General features: G+C 43.5%; 1 protein-coding gene across 1 annotated transcript in view; it reads right to left on the bottom strand.

The window, feature by feature from the left end:
* LOC126100725 (midasin-like) overlaps positions 1 to 26,420 on the bottom strand; it is a 229,874-nt gene that overhangs the window by 110,125 nt on the left and 93,329 nt on the right. Inside the window, exons 17-18 of the mRNA XM_049911344.1 lie at positions 15,200 to 15,346; positions 12,242 to 12,380 (exon numbers count right to left, since the gene is read on the bottom strand). Coding sequence (XP_049767301.1) covers positions 12,242 to 12,380; positions 15,200 to 15,346 — 286 coding nt within the window. The remainder of the gene's footprint in view (positions 1 to 12,241; positions 12,381 to 15,199; positions 15,347 to 26,420) is intronic.

Here is a 26,420-nt window from a genome sequence, read left to right as displayed (position 1 = left end):
TCTCCGATGTTATTCAACCCCTATATTGAACAATCAGTAAAGAAAGCAAAAGAAAAATTTGGAGTAGGAATTAAAATCCATGGAGAAGAAATAAAAACTTTGAGGTTCGCCGATGACACTGTAATTCTGTCAGAGACAGCACAGGACTTGGAAATGGACAGTGTCTTGAAATGAGCATGTAAGATGAACGCCAACAAAACCAAAACGAGAATAAAGGAATGTAATCGAATTAAATCAGGTGATGTTGTGGGAATTAGATTAGGAAATGAGACACTTAAAATAGTAGATGAGTTTTGCTATTTGGGAAGCAAAATAAATGATGATGGCCGAAGTAGAGAGGATACAAAATGTAGACTGGCTTTGGCAAGGAAAGCATTTCTGAAGAAGAAAAATTTGTTAACATCGAGTATAGATTTAAGTGTCAGGAAGTCTTTTCTGAAAGTATTTGTATGGAGTGTAGCCATGTATGGAAGTGTAATATGGACGATAAATAGTTCAGAAATGAAGAGAATAGAAACTTCCGAAACGTGGTGCTACAGAAGAATGCTGAAGATTAGATGGATAGATCACATAACTAATGAGGTGGTACTGAATAGAATTGGGGAGATGAGGAATTTGTGGCACAACTTGACTAGTACAAGGGCTCAGTTGGTAGGACACATTCTGAGGCATCAAGGGATCATCAATTTAGTATTGGAGAGAAGTGCAGAGGGTAAAAATCGTACAGGCAAAGGCATTAATACGCTAAACAGAATTCCGAAGAATGTAGATTGCAATAGTTACTCAGAGGTGAAGAAGTTTGCACAGGACAGAGTAGCATCAAGAGCAGCATCAAATAGCCTCTGGACTGAGGACCACAACAACAACAACAACAACAACAACAACAACAACAACAAAATGTAGTGATGCGATCCTTTCTGCAATCTCAGTAAATTACAGAGAGCCTTAATGCACGGACCAAACATTTACAAACAACTCACTTGCAACACATTACATTATATTTACCGCATGTAACATGGAAATACCATGTTACTACTAATACATTATTTAAAACCACCTGTCTTCTTTGAGTGATTACCAATTCTTAATGTTGCACCAAAAATATTTTGTTTTTATTGTAAAAGTATGATAATGAGCATACAAAAAAAACTATGTTGTTGTTGTGGTCTTCAGTCCTGAGACTGGTTTGATGCAGCTCTCCATGCTACTCTATCCTGTGCAAGCTTCTTCATCTCCCAGTACCTACTGCAACCTACATCCTTCTGAATCTGCTTAGTGTATTCATCTCTTGGTCTCCCTCTACGATTTTTACCCTCCACGCTGGCCTCCAATACTAAATGGGTGATCCCTTGATGCCTCAGAACATGTCCTACCAACTGGTCCCTTCTCCTTGTCAAGTTGTGCCACAAACTCCTCTTCTCCCCAATTCTATTCAGTACCTCCTCATTAGTTATGTGATCTATCCATCTAATCTTCAGCATTCTTCTGTAGCACCACATTTCAAAAGCTTCTATTCTCTTCTTGTCCGAACTATTTACCGTCCATGTTTCACTTCCATACATGGCTACACTCCACACAAATACTTTCAGAAACGACTTCCTGACACTTAAATCTATACTCGATGTTAACAAATTTCTCTTCTTCAGAAACGCCTCCCTTGCCACTGCCAGTCTACATTTTATTTCCTCTCTACTTCGACCATCACCAGTTATTTTGCTCCTCAAATAGCAAAACTCCTTTACTACTTTAAGTGTCTCATTTCCTAATCTAATTTCCTCAGCATCACCCGACTTACTTCAACTACATTCCATTATCCTCGTTTTGCTTTTGTTGATGTTCATCTTATATCCTCCTTTCAAGACACTATCCATTCCGTTCAACTGCTCCTCCAAGTCCTTTGCTGTCTCTGACAGATAATGAGCCTATAAAAAAAACTGTGCGCTCCATGAAATATCTGTACTACACTGGTAAACTTGTATCTACAATTCTAGTCCTGGATACATGTGCTTTCTTCTTCATCATCATCTTCTTCTTCTTGTCCTCCTCCTTCCTCCTCAACCTCTTTTGCCTGATATCTTTCCTTGAAGAGTGTTCTGCAGCTGTTTGTTTCTGTTTCCATTTCTGATTACATGGATCTGATATTACAGTTTTCTGCATGTTATGTGTTTACAATTCTCTCTCCTTTCTTCATTTTGGGGAGAATGCCATTGTTAGTAATTTTACCTGTCCACGGCACACTTAGCTTTCGACTGTACAGACACATCTCAAAATGCCTCAAGTTGCTTGCCCATCATCTCCCTCAGAGTCAAGGTCCCAGTTCCACAGAAGAGGATGGGAAATAAATAGCAACATAGATATCTTAGTTTTGTTTTGTTTGGGAGATGATGGCTGTTGAACACATTAATGATTTTACAAAATGCTATTCTGGACTTCTCAATGCAGATTTCAATTTCTTGCATGTTATCCCACTGGTTGTTAATGTTAGTGCTGAGATATGTGTAATTTTTTACTTGTTCAATAAATTTAGCATTAATGTTTAGATGATAGTCTGTTATGTCTTTCTTGTCTTGCTGATGATAATTAATTTTGTTTTACTTAATGTAGAGTTTTAGGCCGTTGATTTGGGATACAAGATGCTGAAGACTATTCAAGTTGTCAGCATACATTGCAGTATTGTCAGTGTAGTAGATATTGTTCAGCTCCTCCCCATTAAAGACAATGCCTTCCTCAACTTTTTCAAGGTCTTCTTTGAAGATATATTTCGAATAAAGATTAAATATTGGCAGCAACAAAATACAGCCCTGTCCCACTCCTTGGCATGTATTTAATGTGTCATATTTCTCATTTTCTACTTTTACAGCAGCATATTGATCCCATTACACATTAATTATGATCCAGAGGTGTTTTTCATCCATCTTACATCTCTTACCATTGCAGCCATCTTGTAATGTTATATTCTACCAAAAACCTTTTGATGATAAAACAGGCATAGGCGTCAACAGTTCATGTCTACATAGCTTTGGAATGTAGAACACAGCCTCTTGAGTAGCAAAAGTATTTCTGAAACAGACCTGTGTATGTGGGACCTGTTCTTTGTATATTCTTTTGAAAATAATTTTCAGAAATCGCCAAAATTACCACTCTTTTACAGACGCACAGACTTCTATGCAGGATGCTTATAATATTTTCCAAAGTGAAGTTTTGTTTCAAACCCTAGGAGAAGATCCGCTGAGATTCTGCTCATATGTAAAGTGTGCTAGTGACAAGTCACAATCAATGCCTCCTTTGCACGACAGCAATGGAAGTACTATCGATGACAGTGCCACTAAAGCAGTGTTACTGAACACAGTCTACCAAAATTCCTTGACAAAGATGATAAAGTAAATATTCCAGAATTCGAATCGAGAACAGCTGCCTCAAAGAGAACGGTCTATTGACACGTAGTCATCATGGATTTAGAAAATATTGTTCCCATGAAACACAACTAGCTCTTTACTCACACGAAACATTCAGTGCTATCCACAAGGGATTACAAATTGATTCCAGATTTCCAAAAGGCTTTTAATACCATACCTCACAAGTGATCTGTAATCAAATTGTTTAAGAATAAAGGAGACGGTGCACCGAAAGGCAGAAGCGATGAGTCATCGATAGGTACACAAACAAAAGGTACAGAGCTTTGCTAGTTTTCATAATGCACTTCTTTTTCACACTTTTAGGGAAAACGCGCACACACACATGCACGCACACCTGCCTCCCTATATTTTTCTCAGTCAATGGCCCATGGTGATTGTATGGAGCAAGGTGGGGTGGGGTGGGGTGGGGGATGGAGAGAGGCGGGAGGCTGAGAGGGAGTTGTGGTGGAAGCGTCTAGCAGCTCGTGGCAGAGTGGGGAGCCGCCCGTGGGCTGGCTAGGAGTGCAGGTAGAGGAGGCAGGTGGCACACAGCTGAGCAGCTACACAAACCTTGCCCTCTGGATCTTCCCCACCATCACCAGCTTTTCTTAGATGTGGAGATGGGAGTTATCCTTACAGCACATCCTTCACTCCCATAACCTTCCTCATCTAAATCCAAGATAATTCATTGCTCCCCCCCCCCCCCCCAAAAGAAAGCAATTTTGGTTGGTTGGTTGGTTTAAAAGGGGGGGGGGGGGGGGAGACCAAACTGCTAGGTCACTGGTCGCTCGTTCTGATTAAAAAAATTCCACGAGGGTGGGAGTAAAATAATCAAGACCTACAAAACACAGCTGGAATAAAGGAGAAAAACCACAAAAATGACAGAAGGACAAAAAAACACTAAAATGAACAAAATCAGACAAGAAAACCATAGAGAGAGGTAAGAAACATGTAGAAGAGATCAAAACAAAAGAGCAGATTGCCTTGGCTGGCTGACGATGAGAATAAAAACGAGAAGCCAGCCAATCTGCAACACATTAAAACCTCCACCTTAAAAGCACTAGGGTGGAGGACACAGAGGGACAAAGGACACGTGCTTAAACTTAGATTAAATGATAAAACGCATCCTCACGAATAAAACGTAAAACTAAAGTTGCAGTTGACACATTGTCACCCAACATTGAAGGTAGGGTGCTGGGGAAGTTAAAAGTCCGCCACAGAGCGGCTAAAAGTGGGCAGTCCAGCAAGAGGTGAATAACCGTCAATTTTGAGCCACAGCGACACCAAGGTGGGTCCTCGCAACCGAGGATGTAGCCACACATTGGCCGCATATGACCAAATGTGGAGCCGACAGAGGACAACTGATTCCCTGCGAGAGGACCACATGGAATACTTCCACACATTTGTAGTCTCCTTAATGACACACAGTATATTGTGCGTACTGTTATGCCATTCTGTCTCCCAAAGCCGAAAAACCCTCCCACATAAGACAGAACGCATGTCAGTTTCGGAGATGCCCATCTCCAGAAGCGGTTTCCGCGTAGCACATTTGGCTAGCCTGTCTGCAAGTTTGTTGCCTGGGATCCGACAGGTTCCGGGGGTCCACACAAACACCACTGAACAAAGGGACCGTTCTAGGGGCATAGATGGACTCCTGAATGGATGCTAGCAAAGGATGTCGAGGGTAGCATTGGTCGATAGCTTGTAGGCTGCTCAATGAGTCAGTACACAGGAGAACTGACTCACCAGGGCATGAGCAGACGTGCTCGAGAGCACGCAATATGGCTGCCAGTTCTGCAGTGAATCCACTGCAGCCATCTGGCACAGAGTGCTGTTCAATACGTCCTCCACAGACATACGCAAAGCCTACGTGACCATAAGCCATCGAGCCGTCGGTGTAAACCACTTCACGGTGCCGGTACGTGTCGAGAATTGAGAGGAAATGATAGCGGAGAACCGCAGGGTTTACGGAGTCCTTAGGGCCGTGCGAAAGGTCCAGAATGATCTGTGGCCTAGGTGTACAAAATGGAGGTGTACGTGAATGGACCTCGAGGAGAGGTGGTAATGGTAAGGACTCCAGTTCAGACACAAGAGACCAGAAGCGAACCGTACGTAACCCCTGAGCTGGGCCGCTGATGCATGAGATGAACCGCTGTGGTTGGGAAAATGAAATGGTAATTCATATGGACAGGAGAACTACAAATGTGTCTAACGTAACTGGTGAGCAGTTGTGAATGCCTAACCTTCAATGGAGGGACTCCGGCCTCCACCAGGACACTTGTCACCGGACTCATTCCAAAAGCTCCCGTCACTAGGTGAATGCCACAGTGGAGCACTGGATCGAGTAAACGCAACGCTGAGGGTGCTGCCAAACCGTAAGCCAGACTCCCGTAGTCAATGTGGGATTGAACGAGGGCTCTGTAGAGCTGCAGTAGCGTAGAGCGATCTGCACCCCAGTGGGTGTTGCTCAGGCAGCGGAGGACATTGAGGTGCTGCCAGCACTTACACTTAAGCTGACAAAGGTGAGGTATCCAAGTCAATTGGGCGTTGAAAACCAGTCCTAAGAATCGATATGTCTCCATTACAGTGAGTGGATCATCATTAAGATAAAGTTCTGGTTCCATATGAACGGTACTACGCCAACAGAAATGCGTGACACACGACATCGCGGCTGAAAACTGGAAGCCATGAGCTAGGGCCCATGACTGCACCTTGTGAATGGCTCCCTGTGGGTGCTGTCAGCAACACCAGTACTGGAGGAGCAATACGAAATTCACAAGTCATCCGCATATAGAGGAAAGGAGACCGACGACCCTACAGCAGCTGCTAGACCGCTAATGGCCACTAAAAATAAAGATACACTCAATACGGAGCCCTGTGGAACGCCATTCTCCCGAATACGGGGGGAACTGTGGGAGGCACCAATTTGGACAAGGAAAGTACGGATCGACAGGGAGTCTTGGATAAAAATTGGGAGTTGGCCCTGGAGACCCCACTCATACAAAGTGGCAAGGATATTATGTTGCCAGGTCGTGTCGTATGCTTTACGTAAGTCAAAAAAGAAGGCAACCAGATGTTGGCGCCTGGAAAAGGCTGTTCGGATGGCAGACTCGAGGGACACAAGATTATTAGTGGTAGAGCGACCCTGGCGGAAGCCACCCTGACATGGAGCCAGTAGGCCACGTGACTCCAGGACCCGACCCAACCGCCGATACACCATACATTCCAGCAGCTTATAAAGAACGTTGGTGAGGCTCATGGGCCGATAGCCACCCACATCAAACGCATTTTTATTGGGTTTTAGCACCGGAATGATGGTGCTCTCCTGCCATTGCGATGGAAAGACACCATCGCACCATATCCGGTTGAAGATGACGAGGAGATGTCGCTTGTAGTCAGACGAGTGATGTTTAATCATCTGACTGTGGATCCGATCCGGCCCAGAAAGTGCATTGTGGCAATGTGCAAGGGCACTGAGGAGCTCCCACACTGTAAATGGGGCGTTTTAGGGTTCACTGTGGCGTATAGTGAACGAGAGGACTTTCCTTTCCATCCATTGTTCGAGGGTGCGAAAGGCTGGGGGTAGTTCTATGATGCAGAGGCTCGAGTGTAGAGCTCAGCAAAGTGCTCAGCAATCCCGTCTGCATCGGTAGAGAGCACACCATTGATGTCAACGCCAAGGACACCTGTTGGGGTCTGGTACCCAAAAAGACATCTGATCTTCACCCAGACTTGGGAAGGTGACATATGGCACTCAATGGTCGACACGTACCTCTCCCAACACTCTCATTTCCGTCATTTTATAAGCTGGCGAACACAGGCACGGAGCCGCTTATAGGCTATTAGGTGCTCTATGGAAGGGTGTCGCGTATGTCACTGTAGAGCTCGCCAACAGTCTTTAATTGACTCAGTGACTTCCGGTGACCACCAAGGGACTGCTTTCGCCGGGGTCACACTCAAAAACAAGGGATCGCTTTTTCCACCGCAGAAATTATCGTTGTAGTGACTCACTCAATCACAACATCGATAACACCGTGTGGGGGAGATTCAACGGTGACAGCAGAAGTGACGGCTTCCCATACTGCCTCGTTTAAAGCCCATCTTGGTAGGCATCCGTAGGCAACACGCTGGGGGAGTGACAGGCAGATGGGGAAGTGGTCACTACCACACAGGTTGTCATGTGCTCTCCAGTGGATTGATGGGAGGAGTCCTGGGCTGCAAATTGATAAATCAATGGCCGAGTATCTACCATGAGCCACAATGAAATGTGTGGTGGCCCCAGTATTTAAGAAGCAGAGGCTGAGTTGGGACAGTAAATTTCCGACATCTCTGCCACAGCCAGTAATTACGGTGCTACCCCACAAGAGGTTATGGGCATTAAAATCTCCCAAAAGTAGGAAAGGTTTAGGGAGTTGATCAATCAGTGCAGCCAATACGTTCAGGGGTACCGCACCATCTGGGGGGAGATATCCACATATCCACTGCAGACAGTTATTTCCTGCATCGTCCATATCTGACAGCCACAGTTTCAACCGGAGTTTGAAGGGACACACAGGTTCACTACATACCAAGTTCAGGACATAAACGCAAACTCCACCTGACATTCTATTATATTAGCTATGGTTCCTGTAATATCCCCTGTAGCAGTGAAGGGCAGGGGTCTGCAGTGCCGGGAACCAGGTTTCCTGGAAGACAATGCAGAAAGCAGGTGTACAGCTTAACAGTCACCGTAGTTCAGCCAGATGGTGGAAAAAACTACCGCAGTTCCACTGAAGGATTACGGGATCGTGAGACTGGGAAGGCACGAAGCATGCAAGGAGGCAGTCTACACCTCCGAGTCACCTACTGCCACCAGATGAGTACCTGTGCAATCAACACCCATTGTGTCAGAGGACCCAGTGAGATCTAGGTCCTCAGTGGAAGCCAGAATCTCCACCTCGTCCTCAGCGGTGGTGTGAGTGCCACCACAAACCCCTTGGTCTTGGGGGTCTTCATTCTGGATTTCTCTGGCTGGGAGAGCATCACCGAGGCTGATCGTGAAGCCCTCTGACCAGCTGCTTTTGGGCACTTCTGCCACTAGTGGGAGTCATCTTTACCACTAGCACAAACCTGGGAAGGGAGTGACCCAAGGGGCCCCTTCCTAGTGAGAGGAGCTACAGAAGATGTACGCTTCTCTGGATGAGAAGTGGGGACTGTTATTCCTGATGGTTGGGGGGAAAGAGCTCCTCCTGAGGCAGGTGATAAAGGAGGGAAATGCCCTCCACCATCAAGAAGGCAGGTGTAGTCTTCCAGCTCTGAGAACTGACTCGAACACGCGGAACTGATGGGACTACAACTGTTCTCGTAGCGGCGGCATAAGAGAAGGTCATAGCCACAGGATGTAGGCACTCAAATTTCCTCTTGGCCTGAGTGTACATTAGTCGGTCCAGGGTCTTGTATTCCACAGTTTTCCTTTCTTGCTGTAAAATCCTGCAGTCTGGTGAGCAAGGGGAATGATGCTCTCCACAGTTGACACATGTGGGAGGCAGGGCAAAGGGAGTATTGGGATGGGACGGACATCCACAATCTCGACATGTGATGCTGGAAGTACAGCAGGAAGACACATGCCCGAACTTCCAGCACTTAAAGCACCGAATTAGGGGACGGATATATGGCTTGACATCACAGCGATAGACCATCACCTCGACCTTCTCGGGTACTGTGTCACTCTCGAAGACCAAGTTGAAGGCACCGGTGGCAACGTGATTATCCCTCGGACCCCGACTGATGTGTCGGACGAAATGAACTCCTCGTCGCTCTAAGTGGGTGTGCAGCTTGTCATCAGACTGCAGAAGGAGGTCCCTGTGGAATATAATACCCTGGACCATATTTAAGCTCTTATGAGGCGTGATGGTAATGGAAACATCCCCCAGCTTGTCACAAGTGAGTAATACCCATGACTGGGCAGAGGATGCTGTTTTTATCAAGACTCACCCTGACCGCATTTTGGACAAGCTCTCCACCTCCCCAAACTTGTCCTCTAAATGCTACCTCCCCAAACTTGTCCTCTAAATGCTACCTCCCCAAACTTGTCCTCTAAATGCTCTACAAAAAACTGAGGCTTCATCAAGACAAAAGAGTCCCCATCAGCTCTCGTACATACGAGATACCGGGGCAAATAAGGTTCGCTGTCATCCTCAGCCTGACATTCCTCCCACGGTCTGGCCACAGAGGGGAACGATTTAGGGTCATACTTCCTCGCATTGTACTGAGACTCGGAATGCTTAGAGATTGCTGGTGTTTGATCACCAACGAGTGATGACGTGGTACGCTTCATCGAGCGTCACCCTGCATGATGCCACCCACTCCGACCAGGTGCCCTCCCCACGGGTGCCACCCAGCCGCACAAAGGCCACCTGGCAGGATGGCCACTGCCAGGAGTCCCGATGCCCCAGGGTGACGGGCGTCTACTCCTCGGCATATGTGGGGAGTTAACGGCACAGACATCAGCAGAGCAATCCCTGTGTAGTCAGGGGGGTACAACCAACAGGGTACATGGCGGCCCCACCACCCACCACAACGGACTGGCTACCATGCTGGATATAAGGTGCAAATAATTCCACGGTCATCGACAGTGTAGAAAACGACACTACATAGTGGGTGGAGGAAATCGCACCCAGGAAGGTGTCCTCACTCAAGAGATGGAGGACGAGTTGGACTGCAATACCACGACGAGAAAGTGGGCTAAAGATCTCAATGCACAATGGACACGATGCAATGTGTAAGGCACCCTTCCCAAATTGGCTCGCTCTGAAATAGAGGTCAAACCCTACATGAGACCATCACATAAAGGCCGAAAGATGTGAGAGACTTTTAGTTGCCTCTTACGACAGGCAGGAATACCTCGGACCTATTCTCACCCCCAGACCCGCAGGGGGAAAAACCCAATTTGTTTGTTTGTTTGTGTGTGTGTGGGGAGGGGGGGGGGGGGGGGGGCGCACGCGTGCACCATCTCTTGCCCCAGTACCCCCATCCAATTTGGGGCCCCCCCATTAGCTAGCCTAGTTGTGTGCTGCCATCTCATGCCCTAGTCCGTGAAATTGCAAGCCCAGCTGTCAGCCACCTGCCTCCTCTGTGTGTGTGTGTGTGTGTGTGTGTGTGTGTGTGTGTGTGTGTGTGTGTGTGTGTGTGTGTTTTTTGCGTGCACGTTTTCCCTACAAGCTTGAAAAAGTAAGTCCCTTTCAAAAGCTAGCAAAGCTCTGTACCTTTTGTTTGTGTACCTATCGATGACACAGCGCTTCTGCCTTTCAGTGAGTTGTCTGCTTTATTCCTAAATAATTCTTAATTCTCAACCTGAACTTTCTGTGCATTATTACAACTGTGAGTATAACTTTTTTTACTAAACTATATTAGAATCATCACTTTTCTTTAGATAATACAGATAATGTGCCACAACTGGAATGAGAAAAACATGTTTCCCTCAAATTCATGTTTCCAGTATACTCATGACTTGCAGGCACATCCAACTTCCTACTTCTTAATATCTTTCTGCTGATAAATACAGACACCAATTAAAACATGAATTGTGCTTATGCATGGTAAACATTTGTATTGTATTCTACTTCCATCTTGTAAATTAACCCTCAGCCATTGACGTGAGCAGTTACCTAAACCACTCTGCAGTACTTGTGGCTGACTCCCACACACTATTATGCTGAGCTAGGGACATCACCACAGTATTGCTGACTGAAAGAAGTCAACTTTCCCCATAAACCCGCCAATGGGAAGACCGGGTGCCACCATCTGAGGTAGACGAGGTTTCGGCGAGGTAGCGGTCGCAACAGCGGCTCCTCTCTTGCTGTCAGCTTCCTTACCCTCTGGATGTGAACACCAGTCCTCCTCCTGACAGTTAAATGCTCTTTCTAGTCAGGACCGTGCGTGGTTCACTCTACAGCCATAGCCAGTTTCTGTGAATATTGCACCCCTTAGTGGTAATTCTTGGGGATAAATCCATTTTTCTCTGATTCCTAGCATTTCTCATTTTATGTGTAAGAATAGCCTCCCGGATACCCGCCTGAGCTCCTGATACCATTCTGACCGTGTACACTTATCAGTCATTGGTTGTTAAGTATCTACAACTGCACTTATATGCAATTACAAAGTACAAATTGAAAATATAATGTAATTGGATATCTAAAAAAGTCTGCTCAGCAAGTGGCAGGAGAACACAAATATAAAAGGTATTACGTATGCAAGCTTTCAGAGCTAGTGGCTCCTCCTTCCCGCAGAAGGTTTGAAGGGAAAAGAAGATAGGTGATTGAAACGCACTGGTGAGGTTTAGGAAAATGGGCAGAGTTCAGAAAAGTTGCCCACAACACTGGGTTGGGAGAGACTTACTCGATGGAATTAGAAGTAAGTCTCCCCAGGCATGGGTTCTGGGTGACTTTTCTGCACTCCACTCCTTTCCCTGAGCCTCTCCAGTCCTTTCCCTTCACCCCTCTTCCTTCCCCTTCAACCATTCTGCCAGAAAAGGAGCCACTGGCTCTGAAAGCCTGCATGCGTAATACCTTTTATATTTGTGTTCTCCTGCCACCGCCAATTTATCTATCCAATTACATTATAATAAAATAATGAAAACAAAAATTACCACTCATTATATAGTGGAGATGCTGAGTTGCAGATAGGCACAACAGAAAGACTGTCAAAATATAAGGTTTTGGCCGACAAGGTGCTCATCAAAAATAAGACAAAAAACACACACACAAGACAGCAACTTTCCTTTTCATAATACTGTTACATTCCATCCTGGATTTCCATAGTTCAGTTACATTACAAAGTACAAAATGAGTATTACAAATATTTATTACCTTCTGTGGAATAAATGGATCCAGAGTTCCTTTTCGGATCCAAAATCCTTCAACACAAACATACAAGTTCTCTTTCGCAGGTACTGGCAACTGTCTGTTTAATTCATTTCCAGTGTCTTTTTTACCTGACAGCACAGCACTGCAAATTCCAACACAATTTGAATGAATAGGAAATCAAAGTCATAAGTACTACAAATATAGAAAACTCCCAAACGAAGAAAATAAACATTGTGTGTGGAATAACTAGGAAATAAATGGAAGAAATAGCACAGATTGAAATTCTGGAGTACTCCAAATAATGTGCTGCATGTGATGTAAAATCTAAACATCAAAGACAACAGAAAAATGATAAATAACGGAGAAAGTAATGGTAATAACTAACCACACAATGGTAGACAGACGCATAAACAAGACTGAATAATTTGCTACACAGCAAACTAGTATAAAATACACACACAAACATTCACATGTCCACAGCTAGACTGTTGTGAGGGATTTTACTGGATGGAAAAATGAGGGGATAAGGAGGAAGAAGGGAAAGACTCAGTTGGAGGAAAGGAGTCCACTGGCTGGGAGAGCAAACAACTCAGTGACATACTTCACCAAGGCTTTGACAACCTATATACGCGTCCAGAAATGAGGAACATCTTACCCCCAATGCTTCCTGTCTCACCCCCTATGTGGTACTCCACTGTCCACCCAAAGTACAGAATATTCTGGTCCATCCTTGTACATACGCATCACACGCCTGTGGAAGACTCGTGTGCAAAACCTGTCCTGTGCACCTACAGAACACATCCTGTTCCAGTTCCTTCACAGGTATATCCAATCACAGGCAGAGCCACTACTGCAAGCAATAATGTTGTATACTGAATCAGCTCTGTTGCAGCTCGTGCACGACCTTTTACGTGGTCATGACAACCGACGAGCCGTCCACCAGAATTAATGGCCACCTCAGAGTACTGGGCACGAGCAACTTTCATCACTCAGTGGCTGAATATGCCCAAGAGAACAGCAGGTTAAACTTCAGTGGCTGTTTCACAGTTTCTGCCACCTCACAACCCAAATCGTGTTCTCCAAACTACTGTAATGAGGACTGTTCTTGCACTCCACCCTTTGATCCTGCAGTCCTACTGACCTCAGCCTCACATATCTTTGTGCACCACACAGCTCTCTCACACCAGGGCTAGTCTGCCGGCGCCAGAGTCCCGTCCTGTGTGACTGTTGCCTTTCCTTAGCAGTCACTGGCAACCGTTCCCCCTCCTGCCTTATTTTTATTATCCCCCAATTCATCCAATACAACACCTCACCACAGTCTAGCTGCAACTTGCTGTCACATTTGGTGTTTCTGCAGGGTAATGTAGGGTACTGCCCAATAAAATGCACATCAGGTTGTTATCCTTGTGTTATAGTCATTTTTTTTTTAAATGAAGGTAATGTGCTTTTTCAGCAGTACGGTGCATGTCCACATATGGCTAGTGTGATGCAAGGTGCTCTTCGTGGTGTATAATAACTGCCCCGGCCGACGAGATCACTATATTTCTCACCAAATGAACAAATACGGGACATGGCGAAATGGGAACTTAAGTCAATCTCCAGAGCTGCAAGAACCGTTGACAAACTGCAACAAATGGAGCAAGATGTTTGGGACAATATATTATAGGATGACATTTGGCAACTTCACGATCATTTGCACGTGAGAATATGCAGGTGTGCTGCCGCAGAGGGGGCTACGTAATTAACTGATACGACTGTTTCCTCACCCTTTGCTGTGACGAGTTTCATTTGGTCTGCCTTTAGTATCAAATACTCCTACAATGATGAACTAGCTGTCACACAATAAAATGGCCTTGTCCTTGAGGGCATTGCAACTACCCCCCCTGCCTCCCTCTCCCCCTTCACCCCACCCAGCAGTGTATGTGGTGAGTTGCTTCATTTACTCCTTGCATTATTTAAATTTGACCCAGGACTTCCCCCTCAGCATAAAAGAGAGATAAGAACTTCGTGAGAAATAGAAAGAGTACAACTGCAAATGAAAGGAAATAAAAATGTGTAAAATTTAGTTGTGGAAAAAAAAGCAAGTGGAGAAAAGGACATATCTTTGAAGCTTTTTAGTGAATCATACCTCACAGCCAATATATACTTTTGGTGGGGCATTTTGCAGTGATTAACAGCAAGCACTTATTTATTCATTGTCATTGACATAAACACACATTGCCCATTTTCATGCTAGAAATATTTTATAAAATCCCTTCTGCATGAAAATGAATACCACCTGAAATGTATCCAGACAAATAACAAATCATAGAGTGGCTGTTGGTAACTGTAACATGTCCATCCAAAAATACACTTTTTTTTAAATAAGCCACACAGTTAATATCTTTACTTATCATTATTCTAAAGTTATTCCTCGATTAAATTCTGCACACAGCAAACGGTTTTGTCAAGAGCCATGGAGAAGAAAAAATAAAATCTGAAAACTGCAAGTATGTATCTGTTTTATTCAATGACCAGTTTCAGTTGTAATGACCATCTTCAGATTAATCTGTATCCCTGAAGTACTTGCCTTTCTATTAACTTCAAGAATGCAGGTCAATCTCAATATGATCACTACAAATGAAACCTGTTAGTCAAAAAAAACAATAGCTGCAATCATAGACTGTTGTGGTTTTTACATAATGTCAACCTTTGCATCACTGTTATCTTCAAAGTACTCACATCGCTCTCACCAATGAAAAGCTAAAAGGCCAATGTTAAATAAGTCTTAAAAATTGAACGTAACTGTATTCTCCGTACATGTAAGTGGTTACGTACTCCATTTATGAGCAATGTGGTCTCGGATTGAGATACCAAAGTGATAACCATAAAATAAAATTATACTTAAGTGAATAGTACACTACAGAAATGCTTTAGTTTTTAGTGATCACTTCAAGTCTTTATAATAGTGTTATTACTTACTCTCTTATAGCTCCCTCTACAACTGGATGAGAATTATAGTCCAGCTGTGTTAAAAAGCTCATACAAAAGGCTTCATACAGAGAACGTGGCACCGACCCACACAGGTTTTTTGCAGCAACAGTCAGAGCTCGGCACAATGTCCGCAAACTGCAACAGGTAATAAGTTGGGACATTATCAGTTAAGAAAATAGCAAAATCACTATGAAAATAAAACTTCCCGGAAGATTAAAACTGTGTGCCAGAGAGGGACTCAATCCTGCAAACTCTGCCTTTCACGGGCAACTGCTCTACTGAATAAGCTGTCCCAGTACAACTCACAGCTCTACCTCTGCCAGTACCTCATCTCCCACCTTCCAAATTTCACACACTCTCTCTTGCAAAACTTACAGAATGGAGTTTTCATTCTGCAGTGGAGTGTGCTCCAATGTGAAACTTCGTGGCAGATTAAAACTGTGTGTCCGACCAGGACTCAAACCTAGGAACTTTGCCTTTCATGAGGAAGTGAACAGATCATGAGTCCTAGATGGATAGTTTGGGCACAGAGCACTTGCCCGAAAAAAAAAAAAGCATCAGGTTCGAGTTAAAGCCTGGCACGCAGTTTTAATCTGCCAGGAAGTTTCAAATCAGTGCACACTTCACTGGAGACTGAAAATTCATTCGGGGAACTTCTCATCTGCAAAGTAGTTTCAAAACATTGCAGGCTCCATTTCAGAGTGAAAGAATCATCATGGAGAAATGAAAATGGCTGGTGGAATAATTTCTACGTATTAAGCCATTCCTGAAACAGAGTATACGTGTTTTACATACCATCACAATAAATTTATCATAAACAACAATGTTGACCAGTACAGATACAACAAGCAACAAAGAGGAATCTAGTGGTAATTATTGCAATGGAAATAATGTTGTGTGTTATATGGTCTTCAGGAGATCAATCTGAAAGAAGAAGGAAACAGAGTCAAACTATTAAAAAAACTTAACTTTCATTTCTAAGTGAAACATTTTACACTAGCAACACAAACTGGTACAACTCCTAGTCACCAAACATTCTACTTTTCCCTCAAAAGATATCCGTCATATGATTAATGGCATGTAGAACTCCTATCACTTACTTGATACTTTGATACTGTGAAGATGAGATTTGTTTCCGGTTTTTCTGAAGCTTCATTAGTTCTTTTTATCGGATATGCAACAGACACTCTACCACACCCCAAAAACGTTTAATACGAGTAAGACTCAGGCACTGAACAGACTTTTTCTTTGAATGATGATGCAACAATTCTTCCTTTGTAAGGATAGTGTTAACAGGCAGGTACCAAAAATATCCACATTCAAATATTTGGCATAGTGTAACATGTGCTTTGCCGTCTATAAACTGTTTTCATACACACTTTCATTTGTTTTCTTGTCAGTGAAAGCTGATGGTTTTTACTGAAATTAGTGAAAACACCCTCAGGCCATTACATCATTTTCAACCAGTTCCACTGTAACCACAAGACTCTCAGATAAATAGCATTTGCAGGCACATGCTAGGTTCACCTCGCCCCTTATAAGTAACACTTTTACAGTGTGACAACACATTTCCTGAAAGCCATTTCCACCACTGCTCCACAGACCAATGAGGATATTTACTGGACCCCTCTAAGCCACTTATCTTCAAATGGCTCATTCTTTTATGCTCTTCAATACCTGAGCTGCAAGAAGCATTTTGCAATAGTGACATGACTCACAGTTTTTGAAAGATGCTTTGCAGTTTGGTAGTGACTATGAGTTAATGACTTGGATTTACAAGAAACAGTTATGAGGTTTAGTGTTTCCATGATGTTCACTACACAACCTTCTTCATTTTTTTCTGTTTCATCTGTGGTATGCTCCACTAATGATGGGAACAATTTGGCAATTACTTTTTTCTTTTTACTCCGGTCTGGGTGCCATTCCTCTCACCCCAAACATCAACAACTACTCCATAGTGAGAAATTTTTGTGCACTATTTGTCTGTAAACTACAAATTTTGTTCTGTGTAGCTGTATCTTAGTTATTTGTGTGTGAGAGAGATGAGGAACAAGCCTTGTGGACTGCCATCCTGCTAGACACCTATACAAGTGTGAAAAACTGACTAAAAACCACACACAGTTTGGCTGGTGTGCCAGGCCAACTGCCATTAATCCAGAGGGCATATCTGTTCTGGGCATGGCTCACACTCATGTCTCCAAAGCCATCTTGTTTTTCAATTATATTAACAAATTATATTTTCACTTCACACTGATATCACTTTTTAAAAAATGTAACTCCTGTGAAATATCTATGGCAGAATGAAAATCTCATTCTGGAAACATCCCCCAGGCTGTGGCTAAGCCATGTCTCTGCAATATCTTTTCTACCAGGAATGCTAGTTCTGCAAGGTTCGCAGGAGAGCTGCTGTGAAGTTTGTAAAGTAGGAGACGAGGTACTGGTGGAAGTAAAGTTGTGAGGACGGGGTGTGAGTCATGCTTGGGTAGCTCAGATGGTAGAGCACTTGCCCACAAAAGGCAAACGTCCCGAGTTCGAGTCTCGATCCGGCACACAGTTTTAATCTGCCAGGAAGTTTCATATCAGCACACACTCCGCTGCAGAGTGAAAATCTCATTCTATGAACTCAGCTATTCCTCTATGCTTAGTCACTCTGACAGAACACACTCCCATAATGTTGACAAACTGTTCTCGTGCAGATATACGCTCAGATGGAAAATCCACAGTTACACAGTGCACATCCAGTGGATCATTCAGGAAACATGCAGTCACTATATCCTTCTGTCATAACATAAGCATGCTCACCTTGGGTCTAAGGATGGACATTATTTTATACTTTACCAAATTTACATCTTTCCTGGTGCATCTTTGTTCCTCCATGCTACTTATTTTCTCAAATATATAACATTATCATTTGCTTTATATGTTTTCAAGATTTAAGATTAGGGTACTATTTTTACAAATAACATATGTTTCCAAGATTTAGGATTAATATATCATTTTTACAAATAACAGAATATAATAATAAAGTAAGAAAAAATAACTACTGTCTTGTGTGGGCAGTGACACACTAATCATTATCTCCTTTTACAATTCACAGCAACATGGGACAGTTACAAATCTTTCCACCTAGTTTGGTTTGGCGACTGTTTTGTTTTGTTTTAGAGTGCAAAACCAACTAAGGTCATAAGTGCCCATGTCAGAACCTCAACACAGTAATACAAAAAAAAGGAATTAAAAATTACTACACATTAAGCGCAGTCAGTGGGAGGAAAGAGAGCTAAGAACAAGGACTTCCTTTTGGAGAAAGGCCCACAAATACGCTGTAGACACACTGGGGTCCTGAACTAAAGATTAAATAATGTCCACTGCTATACTGCTATGACAGATAAAAAGTAAAACGTGGTCGACGGGTCGTTCGTAAAAATGCCCAATAACTCAGAAGGCAAATATACATTGGAATGTAAGTGGTTAAAAAAAAGGGGGCATTCGGTCAGGAAATGGCACACTATCAAAGGTTGATGACAATGAGCACAAGGTGGTGAGGGATCACCACTTAACGAATGATGATGGCTAAAATGACAGTGCCCAAAATGTGACCTAGCTAAAATGATCTCCTCACGGCGTGAGGGCCGAGAGGGGGTCAGCCGAGCCTCTGGGAGAGGTTTAATCCCCCGGAGCATGTTCCCACGAACGGAAGACCAGTGGTGACACGAAAGTGACACCACCTTCTGACAGACAGCAACACGGAGATAATAGGATGGAATGGAAGAACTTGCTGGCCGAGGTAGGAGGAATGCAGCCTTGGCAGCAGGATTAGCAGATTCGTTTCCCATCAGACCGACGAGACCGGGAACCCACACGAACATCACATCATCTCCCTCAGGAGTGAGCAAGTGGGGGTTTTCTTCGACCTGTTGCACTAAAGAATGGACTGTGTACAGCACACAGAGGCTCTAAAGGGCATTGAGAGAATCAGAGAATATGACAGAATTGAAAAGCCTGTGTAAGCAGCTGTATTGTGTTGACTGATATAGGGTGAAGAGCTCTGCAGTAAATATTGAGCAGTGTGCTGGAAGCCAATACCAAAAAATTGTCAGTGCCAACAGTCAAGGCACACCCGACGTCACAGTCAGTCCGAGAGCCATCATATACGCAAAGGTACTATTACTAAGTTCTGTGTGAAGGTCGAGAAACTTACAGTGACAGATCGCGTCTACAGTAGTTTCCTTGGGAAGCGAATGAAGTCTACGGTGAACACGAGCTGTCGCATGAAGCCAAGGTGGTGAAGGGTTGACATCCATCAGGGAAGTGGCAAGTAACAGGAAGTTAAGCTGCCAGAGCAGTAGCCGAAAATGGACTCCAGGAGGTCCAGAGAGACATCAACTGCCACAGTCATGCCAGAAATTGGGGAATGGACCTCGGTCCCAAAGAGCCGCTAGAGACTGGCTCACACGATGGAAGAGGGAGTGGCATGAACTGTTAAAAGGACTAGTAAATAAAATCCAGCTAGGTTGCTATAGGCTGCAATGACACCGCACACGCATATATTTATAACAAAAACAGTTTGCCATCATATGGTGATGGTTAAAAATGCGGAGAGCACGTCTCCACACAAACTGTGTCGTAGCACACCTCAGTCCAGCTAGGGGCTGGGACACAGCACAGTAAAGATGAAGTGTGAGGAATGGAACGTTCTGCAGCAACAAGGATAACATTTGTAAGCCATTCTACACAGTCATCACAACTGGGGAAATGTTGTTTGGCGATCACACGAGTATGTGTCGGAGAGGACGGACCACTCGAGATGACAGGAGAACTGGGCAGTGCAGAACGAGGGATCCAAGTGGGAATAGGTGTGCATCGAGTATGGAAAGGACGTGGGGGCTCTAGTGTTAAGTCAGATGAGATTGAGTTGATTGAAAAGGTCAGCCAAAAGCACACAATCAGACAGGTTCTGAAAGAGCCCCAGAGGGGAAAATGTGCGTTAAAGTCACCGAGCAGCAAAAGGGGGTGAGGGAGCTGACCATTAAATTGGAGGAAGTCTCCCCTGATGACACTGAATGACAGAAGGATATATAGACGTTACAAAGAGCAGGAAAAAAATGCAGACTGCAACAGCTTGCAGCCCAGTGTTCAGTAACATGGTCTGACTATGTGCATCATCCCAGATAAGCAGCACGACAACCTAATGAGATGGAATGCTGTCCTCGGAGGGAAAGTCAAAGCAGACTGGAAAGAACTGTGAGAGGTCAAAGCAGTTGTGACGATGCAATTTTGTTTCCTGGAGGCAGAAAACAACTGGACGCTGCGATTCCAAGAGCACCCATAATTGTTGGATCTAATGCCATGAACATTCCATCGGAGGAGAGTCATGACAGAGAAAGGGGATGGGGAAAAATGAAGGGTTGCCACCTCGATGGCTGCTGAGTGCCAGCCTTCAAAGACTCATGACATCTACAGAGGCAACCGCACTCTCACTTGGTTGGCCTGTGGACTCCAGTGCATAAAAACAGTTGGCAGTGCACACTGGTAAAATGGAGGTCAGCCAGGTGAAGCCATAATGCAGCGACACATTGTAGAGTATCTAAGATTTAGTGAAGGAGAAGACCGTTTCTCTTTGTTTGATATCTTGGAGCCTTTGTGGTTGCCAATTGAAGACTCAAATGTTTGTTGGCTGGAAGAATATAAAAGTTTTCATGGTAGTATTCCTTCTGTCCTTTCTGACCGTCTGGTTGTGTAGCAGGTGATTTCACCACTGGAGGCGAAGATTTGGTGGATTGTTGCACAGCTGGATGAGAAGGAGACGGGGATGCTGTAATGACACTGAATGATTTTACAACCTTGGTGCTGAATTTGAGGTCACAAGTCTACCTGGCCCTGCCCTTTGTGGAGCAAGGTGTGGCAAGAACGAAACTGTAAGTGCCAGGTGGTAAAATGCAGCACTTTTGACTGACCAGTGACTTGCGAATAACAGAGTAGGGCACTTCACCAGATCTAATGAAAGGCCCACTTATCACGATACGTGGCACAATAACAGGAGCGTAGACAGGCGGCATGGAACACAAAAGGTGCTACAAACAGCTGGGGCCCCATGGTAACCAAGCACAAACTCACCACAGAGTTGCGAGCCCTCTGAGGGGCTGGTTTTGTGATAAGAACTTCGGCTACTGATCAGGTGTTTATACTACTAAAGCCTCTTTCACATGAGTGACTTCCCTGTCTCAATTGATTACTTGTGGCAAGTGGGTCTACTGCAGCACCCCTGGCATTTTGTGTGTGTACCCTGTCTCACATGTCCTGAGTGGATATTTTTGTTGACATGTCAGCATCAAAACTGCACATGTTGGGAGAGACGTTTTCTATGCAGTTTGCCAGATAAACAGGGAAATGGAAATTATGACGAACCAACCCTTTTATGAAAAACAAGAAAAGAAAAAGAATCAAAGTATTGTAACAGACTGTAACAATAACCAATGATAACAGAATTTATTGAGAACCAATACTAAATTCTTAGTGGATGTGCTTGACTAAGGTTGTATAATAAGTTCTTCATACTTGTGAGAGCTGAAAGAATAGGAAACATATCATCCAAACAAATCAAAACATCCACATTTATTTATTCAAGGAAATATGGTCTCCTATTTCAAAACACGTCACAAAATATTTAGATGGCTGTATATAGCATCTTTCTACTTTATCCATTGTATATTGTTTTCTTTCCAAGTGCCAAGCAACATCAAAAACTATTTCTCTATTTCTCTTGTGAGTCTGGCCTCGGCAGCCAGAGACTGTGGGTATGTGTGTGTGAGTTGCGTTTGTGTGTGTGTGTGTGTGTGTGTGTGTGTGTGTGTGTTGTCTAATTTCAATGAAAGCTTTTTGGCCACAAGCTTACTTATTTGACAGTCTTTTCTTGTGCCTATCTCTGGCTCAACATCTCTGCTATAAGGTACAGAACAAATGATGATGTTGCTGTTGTTGTTGTTGTGGTCTTCAGTCCTGAGACTGGTTTGATGCAGCTCTCCATGCTACTCTATCCTATGCAAGCTTCATCATCTCCCAGTACCTACAGCAACCTACATCCTTCTGAATCTGTTTAGTGCATTCATCTCTTGGTCTCCCTCTACATTTTTACCCTCCACACTGCCCTCCAATACTAAATTGGTGATCCCTTGATGCCTCAGAACATGCCCTACCAACCGATCCCTTCTTCTAGTCAAGTTGTGCCACAAACTTCTCTTCTCCCCAATCCTATTCAATACCTTCTCATTAGTTATATGATCTACCCATCTAATCTTCAGCATTCTTCTGTAGCACCACATTTTGATAGCTTCTATTCTCTTCTTGTCCAAACTATTCATCATCCACGTTTCACTTCCATACATGGCTACACTCCATACAAATACTTTCAGAAACGACTTCCTGACTCTTAAATCTATACTCGATGTTAACAAATTTCTCTTCTTCAGAAATGCTTTCCTTGCCATTGCCAGTTTACATTTTATATCATCTCTACTTCGACCATCATCAGTTATTTTGCTCCCCAAATAGCAAAACTCATCTGCTACTTTAAGTGATCCATTCCTAATCTAATTCCCTCAGCATCACCTGATTTAATTCGATTACATTCCTTTATCCTCATTTTGGTTTTGTTGGCATTCATCTTACATGCTCATTTCAAGACACTGTCCATTCTGTTCAACTGCTCTTCCAAGCCCTTTGCTGTCTCTGACAGAATTACAATGTCATCGGCAAACCTCAAAGTTTTTATTTCTTCTCCATGGATTTTAATACCTACTCCGAATTTTTTTGTTTCCTTCACTGCATGCTCAAGATACAGATTGAATAACATCGGGGAGAGGCTACAACCCTGCCTCACTCCCTTCCCAACCACTGCTACCCTTTCATGTCCCTCGACTCTTACAACTGCCCTCTGGTTTCTGTACAAATTGTAAATAGCCTTTCGCTCCATGTATTTTACCCCTGCCACCTTCAGAATTTGAAAAAGAGTATTCCAGTCAACATTGTCAAAAGCTTTCTCTAAGTCTACAAATGCTAGAAACGTAGGTTTGCCTTACCTTAATCTTTCTTCTAAGATACGTCGTAGTGTCAGTATTGCCTCACGTGTTCCAATATTTCTACGGGATCCAAAATGATCTTCCCCGAGGTCAACTTCTACCAGTTTTTCCATTTGTCTGTAGAGAATACGCGTTAGTATTTTGCATCCGTGACTTATTAAACTGATTGGACAGTAATTTTCACATCTGTCAGCACCTGCTTTTTTTGGGATTGGAATTATTATATTCTTCTTGAAGTCTGAGGGTATTTCGCCTGTCTCATACATCTTGCTCACCAGATGGTAGAGTTTTGTCAGGACTGGCTCTCCCAAGGCCGTCAGTAGTTCTAATGGAATGTTGTTTACTCCCGGGGCCTTGTTTCGACTCAGGTCTTTCAGTGCTCTGTCAAACTCTTCACACAATATCGTATCTCCCATTTCATCTTCATCTACATCCTCTTCCATTTCCATAATATTGTCCACAAGTACATTGCACTTGTATAGACTCTCTATATACTCCTTCCACCTTTCTGCTTTCCCTTCTTTGCTTAGAACTGGGTTTCCATCTGAGCTCTTGATATTCATACAAGTGATTCTCTTTTCTCCAAAGGTCTCTCTAATTTTCCTATAGGCGGTATCTATCTTACCCCTAGTGAGATAAGCCTCTACATCCTTACTTTTGTCCTCCAGCCATCCCTGCTTAGCCATTTTGCACTTCCTGTCGATCTCATTTTTGAGAAGTTTGTATTCCTTTTTGCCTGCTTCATTTACTGCATTTTTATATTTTCTCCTTTCATCAATTAAATTCAATATTTCTTCTGTTACCCAAGGATTTCTACTAGCCCTCGTCTTTTTACCTACTAGGTCCTCTGCTGTCTTCACTACTTCATCTCTCAAAGCTACCCATTCTTCTTCTACTGTATTTCTTTCCCTCATTCCTGTCAATTGTTCCCTTATGCTCTCCCTGAAATTCTGTACAACCTCTAGTTTAGTCAGTTTATCCAGGTCCCATTTCCTTAAATTCCCACCTTTTTGCAGTTTCTTCAGTTTCAATCTACAGTTCATAACCAATAGATTGTGGTCAGAGTCCACATCTGACTCTGGAAATGTCTTACAATTTAAAACCTGGTTCCTAAATCTCTGTCTTACCATTATATAATCTATCTGAAACCTGTCAGTATCTCCAGGCTTCTTCCATGTATACAACCTTCTTTTATGATTCTTGAACCAAGTGTTAGCTATGATTAAGTTGTGCTCTGTGCAAAATTCTACCAGGCGGCTTCCTCTTTCATTTCTTAGCCCCAATCCATATTCACCTACTACGTTTCCTTCTCTCTCTTTTCCCACTACCGAATTCCAGTCACCCATGACTATTAAATTTTCGTCTCCCTTCACTATCTGAATAATTTCTTTTATTTCCTCATACATTTCTTCAATTTCTTCGTCATCTGCAGAGCTAGTTGGCATGCAGAACAAATATCCTTTTCATATATTGTCATTTTCCCACCCTGGAGTTTTCATTGTTTTATTTCTCTTGTTGAACAGATCTAATCTTTTCACTGCTGAATCAATTTTACTAAAAAACTATTTACCTATTTTCTTACTTGTTTGTGTACAGTGTAAGCCTTTTTTTGTCCATGTATTGTAAAACTTCAACACCTTTTTACATTCCAGTATTTCCTATCTCTTGTGGAAGAACACCGGTAGGAAAAAACATACTTTGCAACTTTGCAACCATTGTCATGTCACAAAAACAAAGCAAACAAAATGAAGATTAAGAAAATATAAAATCACAAAATCCATTAGTGTACAAGGAGTGAGCATGGCAAAGATAAGTTGACTTCCTGTGTTAGCAGACAATGCCACAGTGGCTTGTTTCTGCATGTGCAGTCTTCAGCATACTCAAAATCCTAAAACTACATACTACATCCTACTCACAACATGGTTACATGTTAATTTACTTGCAAGCGTGTGACTTGCACTTACAACAAGTAGTTGCTCATGTAAAAATGGGCTTTACTTCTCAATAATTCTTCTAGTTCTCCTCAATGATTCTAGTCCAATGTAGAATTTTTTGAAATGAAATATTTTGCCATAAACTGGCCATTCTCCTATTTTGGACCACTAAAGTGAGGAAAGTCAGAAAAATGTATTGGCAGAGATTTGAATTGCCTTCTTTTTGATGGTAATATTGTACATTCTGCTACAGTGGACGCAAAGTTAAATAAATAAAAGAAAAACTTAACATAAACAAACACTCAAAAATGGAGGATGGAATGTAACAATACAATGAGAACGATAGTTGCCACTCACCGCGTATAGGGGGATGCAGAGTCGCAGAATGGCACAACAAAAAGACCGTCACACAATTAGCTTTCAGCCAACAAGGCCTTTGTCAAACACATACCCAAATCACACATGCACAAACATAGTGTCTGGCAGCTGGAGCCAGACTGCGAGCAGCAGGGCATTATGAAGAGGCAACATGAGCGCAGGGGGGGGGGGGGGGGGGTTAAGGAGGAGGCTGGGGGAGGGGGAGTATAGCAGGATAGAGGTGGGGGATGGTAAAGCACTGCTGGGAGTGTACAGGGACATGGTGGAGAGTGGGGCCGATAGGTGCAGTCGGGAGGTTAGATGGAGGGCAGGGGAGAGAGGGGGGGTTAGCAGAAAAGGAGAGAATTAAAGAGACTGGTGCACTGGTGGAATAGAGGGCTGTGTAGTGCTGGAATGGGAACAGGGAAGGGGCTAGATGGTTAAGGAGAATGATCAACAAAGATTGAGAGCAGGAGGGTTACGGGAATATAGGATATTATTACAGGGAGAGTTCCCACCTGCACAATTCAGAAAACTGGACCACCCTGTTGTTGAGCACACCACCCAACACGATGTCCTTCATTTCAGTGAGTGCTTCACAGCCCGTGCCCTATGGATCCTTCCCACCAATACCAGATTTTCTGAATTGCACACGTGGGAACTCTCCCTGCAATATATCCCATGTTCCCATAACCCTCCTGGCTTACACTTCCATTAGTCTTTGTCCTGACCCTCTAGCCCCTTCCCTGTTCCCAACCCAGCACTACGCAGTCCTCTAGTCTACCAACGCACCCACAGTTCTTTTCTTCCCTCCTTTTCCACTACCCTCCCCCCCCCCCCTCC

Source organism: Schistocerca cancellata, chromosome 9 (genome assembly GCF_023864275.1).
Source record: "Schistocerca cancellata isolate TAMUIC-IGC-003103 chromosome 9, iqSchCanc2.1, whole genome shotgun sequence".
Taxonomy (NCBI): Eukaryota; Metazoa; Arthropoda; class Insecta; order Orthoptera; family Acrididae; genus Schistocerca; species Schistocerca cancellata.
The sequence above is the reverse complement of the archived record's forward strand: the minus strand, read 5'-3'. Positions and strand labels throughout refer to the sequence as shown.